The 9379-nt window shown below is 46.4% G+C and overlaps 3 protein-coding genes across 3 annotated transcripts; 1 reads left to right on the top strand and 2 right to left on the bottom strand.

Moving 5' to 3' along the window:
* Window positions 1-2899: 2899 nt before the first annotated feature.
* DFJ58DRAFT_850278 (uncharacterized protein) lies at window positions 2900-3928 on the top strand (the record flags this gene model as incomplete). The annotated part of the gene is made up of 4 exons (XM_041393757.1): window positions 2900-3113; window positions 3172-3380; window positions 3436-3606; window positions 3659-3928. The coding sequence occupies 4 exons, from the start codon at window positions 2900-2902 to the stop codon at window positions 3926-3928; spliced, it is 864 nt and encodes a 287-aa protein (XP_041234695.1).
* Window positions 3929-5173: 1245 nt separating this feature from the next.
* On the bottom strand, window positions 5174-6102 carry DFJ58DRAFT_919209 (uncharacterized protein). The gene is made up of 3 exons (XM_041395609.1): window positions 5805-6102; window positions 5462-5758; window positions 5174-5414 (listed from the first exon to the last, which is right to left on the bottom strand). Exons 1-3 carry the CDS (start codon window positions 6030-6032, stop codon window positions 5214-5216), a joined length of 726 nt encoding a protein of 241 aa, XP_041234696.1. The 5' UTR covers window positions 6033-6102; the 3' UTR covers window positions 5174-5213.
* Window positions 6103-6217: 115 nt separating this feature from the next.
* Window positions 6218-9308, bottom strand: DFJ58DRAFT_850280 (uncharacterized protein; the record flags this gene model as incomplete). Its single annotated transcript, XM_041393758.1, has 8 exons — window positions 6218-6489; window positions 6545-7321; window positions 7431-8020; window positions 8260-8382; window positions 8434-8623; window positions 8668-8777; window positions 8885-9019; window positions 9070-9308. The coding sequence occupies 8 exons, from the start codon at window positions 9306-9308 to the stop codon at window positions 6218-6220; spliced, it is 2436 nt and encodes an 811-aa protein (XP_041234697.1).
* Window positions 9309-9379: the final 71 nt, after the last annotated feature.

Below are 9379 nucleotides of genomic sequence, written 5' to 3' on the forward strand. Positions count from 1 at the left end.
CATGTCATACATATGTTTTACATGGCTCCTATGTTCATTTATCAATGCAATACACTTGTCTTCTCTTGGATCCTGTTAAGTCCCCCTATCTTAATAAAAGCTCCATCAACCTTGCATGAGCTGCATGGCCAGGGGTGCCATAATAAGAAGTATCTCATACCAGACCCACATCAGGGTCTTCTGGGTCTGGGGGGGGATAAGGTCTTCTCCCTGGTTATGAAGAGCCCAATCATTAGTACTGCCAGAGCCACCAAAGATGCCACAACGCTCTTCAAACCGAATGACCATGTTATGAAGGATAATGCAACATATGACACAGTGGGACATGTACTGAAGGTCATTTTCATTTTGCATTGGGTGTCAAAGCTCTCAAAGAGATTGGAAGCGGCCCTTGAGAGCAGCAAATGTGTGCTCTACCCGCTGTGACAATCATACCAGCGCTAGGCGTGTATGAGTGTCATAGGCATATTTTGCCTTGCCTAGAGGAAAAAGAGTAAGGCGCTAGTCACCAGCGCTATCATTCCCAAGTTATCTGCTTTGGGACCACTTTTCTCCCATAGCGCGCTGCCCGATGTCCTGCATGATTTGGGAATCATGCATGAACATGACTACTAGGTATCCCCCTAAAAGACAAAGTCTGTTAGCTTAGTCCTCAGACTAGTCAACCCATACCTTGGTATCAAACCTTGGTCCAATAGTTTCAATTTTCCCTCAGTGATTCATGAATCCACCATGTTTTGAAGAAAAGTCATATGTGAGATGGGAATCACATAATGACCTAGTTGATATGAGAAGCAAAATAAAGGTTAAGGTATTGCCTTTCCTTTGGCTTATTCACTTTGGCTAGAGAAACCCATAGAGAAAAGTTCAAAGCCTAACAAAAACCTATCTAAAAAAGCCCACGTATTGTGTACTATTATTTGTTCCATTATTTCTGAGTTGTTTTCTCTAGTGTTTCTTTACTTTACTTTTCTATTAGGATGCTCTGACTAATCAGATGCTTCATAAAATTGTACCTACAGGGTATGATGTCATAATGATGTCATAGGACTTCACCCACACTCCTGCAGGTATTTTGTTGAAAGATATGATATCATAGTGATGTCATAATGATGTCATGTTCCATGGAATTTGCTAGAACATTCCAATGACTCATAATGACTCAGAGTGACTCAGAATGATGTCATTATCCCACCATGAATATTCTGGAATGTTCTTTTGCACCTGCTAGAACATTCTGCTCCAGTTTTTGGAATATTCTTCTCACATTCCGAAGTCATTACATCACCTTTTTACTTACATAATATTCCCACACAAAATGTATATAAGGAGAGTCCATTCTCCCCCCAAAAATAGATCTCCCACTTGTTGCATTCAAGAATCTCCCTCTTGAGCAAATTGAACTCTCACCTAAGAAGCTTCAGTCTGAACAAATTGCTGCTTACAAAGCCTATTTCCTTTGTAAGAACTGTCCAGACAAGTGCAGGGAAAGTGTTTCCCTTGAGATTACATAAGTTTCTCACGATAGAAACCCAGTTTTGTGACACCAGTGTTCTCACCACATAGTGTTTACTGACCAACATGAGCTTTGGTCATCGTTGTTATTTCACATATTGCAGTAACATATCTCCGTATTATACGAGTGGACGGACGTGCATAATATCCCGTATGATACGGGCCAGCGGACCATGGGCCGAGGGTAGATATATCCTCGACTGTGACGGATGGGCCAGGAGTGTTATTATTCCCAATGGAGACGGGTGGGCCCAGGTGGGGAATATGTAAAGTAGATGGGTGGGCCAATGGACATGAATTTTCAATAGACGGATCGGCTGAGGTAGTTGGATATTATGTAGATGGGTGTACCAAGGTAGATATGTATCAAATAGCCGGGTATATCAAGGGTGATTGTTATCACATAGACAGGTGGGCCCAGATATATATCATATTAGACGGGTGGGCCAACGAATTAATATTATTTTGTAGACGGGTGGGCCGAGGGAGCGGTAAAAGATGTATTATATACAGGTGGGCCGACGGGAGATATATATTGCATAGATGGGTAGGCCGACGTGGGGGTATATAAGATAGACGGGTGGGCCCAGGAGAATGATAATTGTAGACATGATGGAGCTCAGCTAGTTGTATACCATCCAAATCAAAGGAGGTGATTATTTGAAGTCATCTAATGATGTGGTATGGCATGGAGCTTTGAAAAGGGGTGAAGTGGAAACTCGAGCGAAGTGTACCGAGTTCCGAGACCCGGGTCTCGACAAACAAATATGTGATGTCCAGCACACTTCCGATCATCTGGTATTTCATTGAGCAATGGATGATAATAGATCTTTGAAAGCCAACATCATCCAAGCCTACCAAATGCCAAATGCCAAGTTCCGACCACCAAAAATTGAGTGAAGTGTACCAATATCTGAGCCCCAACTATCGAATCCTGAAAATCGACCATCGAGTCCCGACTATCGAGTCCCGACTACCGAGTCATGAAACCCGGCGCCTGACCATTGAATCCCGACAATCGAGTATCGAGTCCCGACCAACGAGTCCCATATATCGAGTCCCGACCATCGAGACCTGAGACCCGACGCCCGAGACCTGAGACCCGAGATTCAAGACAAGTTCCAACTATAGTGTCCCAGGTATCAAAATTGAGTGAAGTGTACCGAGATCCGAGGCCCGGGTCTCAACAAACGAGTATCTGACATCCAACAGACTTCCAATCATGTGGTATTTCATTGAGCAATAGATGATAAGAGATAATAGATCTTTGAAAGCTCAGATCATCCAAGGCTCCCTTATCTGATCCTCTCAATCTCCACCCCCTTTAACACCAAAGTGCGGACATTCAGGATTCAGCTTCTGATCTCACAAGATCAATTCAATCATGGATGTTTCTTCCACTTCCGATGATGAAATAACCCTCTTGCGCACTTGGGCCCTGACTGTCACTCATGTGGCATGTGATTATACGGAACAGAAATTCAATGCAGAGAAGACAGGAGGAGACCCAGTTATATCTTCTCCAAACCTAGACACTGATCTGGTGATGGCTTGTGATCAATTGGTTGATCGGCTCATAAAGGCATATAAAAATCCCAGTGAGTCTTCCTGCAGATTCGGAAAATTCGTTTTATCAGTCAAATTGCTTCATCACAGTTCAGATGCCGATCAATATTGCAAGATATAGCAAATTGATCTCCCCAAAGGACACGGGGCGTAATGAAGAGAGAGAGGAAAAATTGCTCGAGAGGTGTCCTCCTGGCCATGAGGGCACAAAGTTGATCGACATACCCGCGACAATTCTTGATGCATCTGGTGCCATCATTGCATGGTACCTCCCAGACGCCTTGACCGATGCCACCCAGGTGTGTTATATATATTGTGACTGGATGGATATTGAACATCAAATGGTATGCACAGAATGAAATTTGGGCGGCCTCGGATTTGCTAGCTCCCATGCTCGAACAAAGCATAAAGCTCGATGGGATTTGGCGGACTAATCAACAGTGGTTCACACCAAGCTCGGAAAATGATGTCCTAACTCCCGGATGCATTAATTTATCTCCGGCATGGTTTCACCAGGGGCACAAGGTAGGATCTGATGAGATGGCGATCTCGGTAGTTAAACTCACCAATCCCATAGAATCAGTCTGATCTGGAGGTATCTGCATCATTGAAGGGACCATCCTCCGAGAACATCCTCAAAGCCATTGCAAGGCCAGCAGCCATTGCCACAGTGGCACTCAGGGTGATGCATCCTGAGCAGTACTGGGCAGGGTTGCAAGCCTTTGTGAGCCTCGGAGAAAAGGCACGAAGCAAGGAACTGCTGAAGATGTCAGAGACTCTCCAGTACTGGGCAATGGTGTTTAACAGCCTCACCGTCATATGCAATTGGGAAACCCCAAATCATTGAGACCCCTCATCGATTTCCGAATGCTTTGATATTCTCACTAGTGTGGGGAATTATTCTAATGCTCGGATGAGTATGCCAAACCTGCAGCTGGAGTTAAGGTATGATCTGGGGTGCATGATTGCATTTTCGGGAAGGATTGTCAGACACGCGGTTCATGCAGTGGAAGGGGATCGGATTGCCTGGGCATGGTATATGAGGGATGCTGTTCATGTTTATGCTGGGATTCTGTCGTGTGGATGGGCAAGGTTGGATTGGAAGAAGTAGAAAGGTAGTTACCTGTGTTAGTACCCACCTTCAAATACATGATACTAGATGTCAGGCACTCCATACTCAACATTCGGGTTTTGGGTCTTAATAGTCGGGACTCGATATTCGAGTATATTCCATAGTGATGTTGTACACATTTCACCGACTACCGAGTACCGGGTTTTGGGTTTTGGTACTCGGTGATTCAAGAAAACAACTCCCAAAATTGATGAGTGTCATGTTTTGAGTTTTGTTTCGATTTGTTTCGAGTGTCGAATCTCGGGCTTCGGGCTTCGGGTTTCAGGTCTCGATAATAGGGACTCGATACTCAATGGTCGGCACTCACATCTCGGGCTTCGGGAGTCGATTGTCAGGACTCGGGTTTCAAGACTCGGTAGTCGGGACTCGATAGTGTGGATTCGGGTTTCAAGACTCGGTACCCCAGTACTCGGGTTTCGGTACTCGGTGATTCAAGAAAGTGTCGTGTTGTTTTGAGTTTTGATTTGTTTTGTGTCGAATCTCGGGCTTCGGGCTTCGGGCTTCTTGGGTTTTGGGTTTTGGGTCTCGATATTGGGGACTCAATACTCGATGGTCAGCACTCAAATCTCGGGCTTCGGGAGTCGATTGTCAGGACTCGGGTTTCAAGACTTGGTAGTCAGGACTCGATAGTGCGGATGTGGGTTTCAAGACTCGATTGTCGGGACTTGATGGTTGGGACTTGATGGTTGGGACTCGATAGTCGGGCTGTGGGACTCAATTGTCAGGACTCGGTGGGGACTCAAAACTCACAACTCAAAGCAATGTTCAAGTTTCAAGTCTCGTCTCGAATCTTGGGCTTCGGGACTGGATATCCGGGACTCTATGTTTGGGACTCAATATTTGGGACTCAAGATATCTGGATCTTGATACTCGATATTTGGTATGCAGGACTCAGCATATAGCAATAGGTCAGATATTCGAAAGTCAGTATGTAATTTTCAGTACTTATTTCATCATGTACAGAATTTAGACTTCAACATTCTGAACTGAAGGACTAGAACTACTCTGGTCCCCTTGGGTTCAATTTGGTTAGGACGGCGGTGTACATCTGAATCTCTGCCATCTTTTCATGGATGCCAGCTTGTTGATCCTCAATCACTGTCAGGAGGTGTTCCCTCATCCACCTCAGTGCCTTCAGCGTTGCAACCGAGCTTTCATCCACCTGCTCGGGAACAACAAGATGTTCGTCCTCAACGCCAGACTAGAAAGGATTAGTCATCACTCAAGGAAATTCTGTAAAAGTCTTACTAGCCAATGCTGGTAGTGACAGACACAATTAGCGAATACCTGATCCCATGGCCATAATTTGTTCGGGATGGCAGTTGATACGGTCCACCATTGAGTACCATAGGTGGATACAATGCGGGAGGGATCCCCCAGATCTGCAACGTCTTGAAACTGGCATAGGTGGGATGAAAAGATGTGGTCCGGAACCATGTTCCAGGTGAGCTCGGGAATCAACTGAAGAATATGAGCAACCGGCCTCGGAACAACCGAAATGATGTTCCTTGCAGCTGAGTACTGCAGGATGGGAGTCACAAAAGTCTGTTGGAAATGTCAGCATTGACCACCACAGTCATCAGCCTCTTACAGCTATCTCCCATTGCAGCCCGGCTTTAAAGTGCGTGATCCGAGTAGCAGAAGGCTCCTGGGTGTGGGCAGCCTCCATCTGATATTGAGAGATGGATGCTCGGATGCGAGATGCAGCCATTGACATTGTGGCTGCAATATCTGCCTGAGTGAGTGTGAGGGGTCGGAACCCATTGCCGGAAGTCTGAGAATTAGAAGGGGATGTTGGGGGAGTATGCAATACAGACATGGTTAATGCAGGATTATGAAGCTGGAAATGACAATGACAATGGCAGTTGGTTTGGAGGTCAAGATATGAGCCACTGGTTGATTGATAAAAATTTCAAACTCCGACATGGGTCGACCCGGCCAATTCCCGGGACTAAAATGTTTGGGTCAAAGTAGCTGTTTCATATCATTGGCCAAAAAAATTCATTAATCTCGAGCATCTATAAACCCGGTCTTCAGGTCTTGAAATGCTGCCTGGGCATCCTGTGCCAGCAATGAATACATTTGGGATTGCCTTCCCGAGTAGCATGCATGACCCGGAAGGTGTTTCACCAATGATTCGCACATCCTGTCACCCCATTGGGTTGCTTTCCACAAGAAAAAGTTACATGTCCAATCCATCTCCAATTGGACCAACATCATTTCTTCCTTCCATCGATCCCATAGTGCCTTTGCCCGGAGCCAATGAACTCGGTAAACTTCGGATGACTCCGTCAGCTGAGCGCGAGACACATCAAGCATGCCCGAACTCACATTCCTCATTCCACGAGTGATTGGGACCCCCAAGGTCGACTTCGACTGACCAGAACCAAGTGAGGGACTCGTTTCGCTGACCTCGGGCATTTGGATCGCCAACGGCAGTGCTGATTTTGAGTTGCTCTCGAAGCAGGGGTTTGTATTTCTGAACCTGGTCTTGCCCTGGCTCCAGTTGCATCATTTGCTTCCTCGTCTTCATATATATACTGGCATGGAGGGACACTGCCTGCTGCACTGACGTCACCTGGGACCAAGCTCGAGTTTTCAGGGCCTGGGATTTGGCTTGCCTAACTGTTGTTCGAAACAGAATCACCTTGTTGCACAAGTGAATTCGGAGGTTGTGAAGGGAGTCATTGGCCTGCCCTTCACGAAGAGACATCTCCAGCGGAATGAGATCGTCTGCCATACAGCGTCTGCATCGATCTACCCCGAGGTTTGATGGCAATGGGATTACAGTGAGCTCAGGGGAGTTTGCCCATGTGTCAGATGTCTCGGTGAAGTCTGCCAAGTCATCATCGAGATCATCAAGAATGTCCAAGTACAAGTCTTCAGGATCTTCATCTGCATCAAATCCCTCTCCGAGATGCGTAATAGCAGACCGAGTGAATCTATCTATCTGGCCTTGGAGATGATCGCATTGCCGGGCGATGTCTAACTTCTGTGTCTCGGTAGTTCTTCTACCAATTCTTCGGACCTCGATGAGCAATGCGATTTGAGCCTCTTCAATCGCCAACCCCATTGATATCCATGTTGCCACAGACCTGCGAGCAGGTGCTGCATTTCAGGCATTACCCTCCTCTAGTAGCCTAAGCTCGATCTCCTTTTTGCTCGGTGCTGAATGCAAACATTAATTCAGACTTTGATGGAGACAAAGTCAACTAACCCTTCTTGATATTAATCTCATATACATCCATAGCCGCAGGATTATTTATTCTGCTGGACTGAGCGATCCTCTCGCTGGCTAGCCACTCTGTCTTTGAATCGCCGGGTGCTGCTTCATTGAGTATGTCGAAAGCCTTTTCACTTTCGGCAATGCCATTCTTCGCCTGCTTGTATTTTCGGCAAAGGGTCCTTTTCATGCGGATCATCTTGCAGAAATTGGAATCATTCATCTGATAATCAAGACATTCCTTTCGATGTGGGGATGACATTCCCCGAGCAGCAGGGGAAATCAGGTTGAGACATGACCATAGGGTCTCCATGATCTCTCCATCAATCTGACCGATGCCTTCGATAAAATTCGACAGCATATCGGACATAGCAGCTGTCCTGATGTCCGTGGATGTGCCACAACCCGATTCCAGGGAATGATGGTCAATTCCGGAACCATTTCGAGAAATCAGGCTTTGATCCACCCGAACCCGAAAGTGCTTGTTGTATTGACAGTTGATATCATAGAAGGTGACCACCCTGGTGATGCCTTCCATGTTGTGCCGGGCAGCCTCACAAAGGGCATAGTCCATGTTCATTTGTCTGCGAATGATGCATGGTTAACTCGTGAATATCGAATGGCTGGGTCGGCTTGCCTTTCGCCTTTCTGAAAATCTACCATCAAGTGAGGAACAAAGCAACCGTGTCTCGCACAGGCTACTCCCCCGATGCCCATGGATTCCAGCTTGTGCCGAGCCGCATTTGCTTGATTTACTGCCCGGTGATTGTTGCAGCTTGATTTTTCTAAAGTGTCGGCAGCCTCTGCAAGATGCGTTTTATACCTGTCCTTTCCCACCATGAATCCCAACCCATCTGACAGCCAAACTTCATCAAATGGCTTCATGGGATGCAGGTGTTCAGCTTTGAAATTTCCGTCCATAACAAATGACTGAGTGTATTTCCACCTTGGAGTTGTTATTATCGCTGAGGTGACTTCGGTATCGAGGAAGACTCACTCATCAAGTGATTCATCCCCTGAGAAGGACACATTAATCCCAGGCTGAGGACATGCCGGGCAAAATAATGCGAGATCTCCTGCATTCGGGCTGTCGGAACAATGGCTGAAGCCATGCCATTTCATCGTCTTCAACTGCCTCCCCTGTCGGGCGACTCTTATGAGCTCTCGGTATCGGTCCTTGCCCATGCCTTGTCAATATAATGTCCTTTAGATGAGAGAGATATGGCATTACCGGTACAAGGTGTGGAAACATCCTCGAGGTCATTCGCCGGAGCTTGCTGTAATAGTTCATCACCGAGGTCCCCACATTCAAGGTTGTCCAATAGAAAATCATCGAGAACCCTGAAGGTGAACAAAGTCTTCGGCTTGTTAAATGAAGCGGGGAAAAATCCATGTCGAAACATTTGAAGGTCTGGACTCATGGCATTTGGACAATCGCAGCATCGAACCCGGAGGCGATGAACTCCGGACTTGTCAATGATGACCATGGTGTTTCCTTCAGCTGGAACTTGGGTCCCGACACAGATGGTAGATCTTCAGGCTCAAGCTGGTCTTCCGGTTTGTCTTCTTCGAACAAGTCCCACCTATCCATAAGTACCGGACATTGTTTGCCCTCATGACCGAGGTGTATGACGAGTCCGACGTGAGTGAGACAACTTTGCTCAAAGAATTGACCATTCCATTGACTGATCCAATGGAAGGGATTGCAAAGATGTTGACTTCTGCAACAGCCAGTGCAATAGAGTGGCTCCCCAAGACAATCTTGACATTTGTAGACCCCATCCTGGTTGCAGACGACGCATCTCCTATCTTCTGGTGGAGCTTCTCGATCCAGGAGGTGATGGCAGATATGATTTCTGCCTTGGCAGCCATTGCCTGAGGTAGTCATTTGACTCTGGATTTGTTATACTTAGCTATCATTTGAATTGCAATGCAACATTTTA

This window comes from Suillus subalutaceus (genome assembly GCF_016647625.1).
Source record: "Suillus subalutaceus strain FC151 chromosome Unknown DFJ58scaffold_719, whole genome shotgun sequence".
Classification (NCBI taxonomy): domain Eukaryota; kingdom Fungi; phylum Basidiomycota; class Agaricomycetes; order Boletales; family Suillaceae; genus Suillus; species Suillus subalutaceus.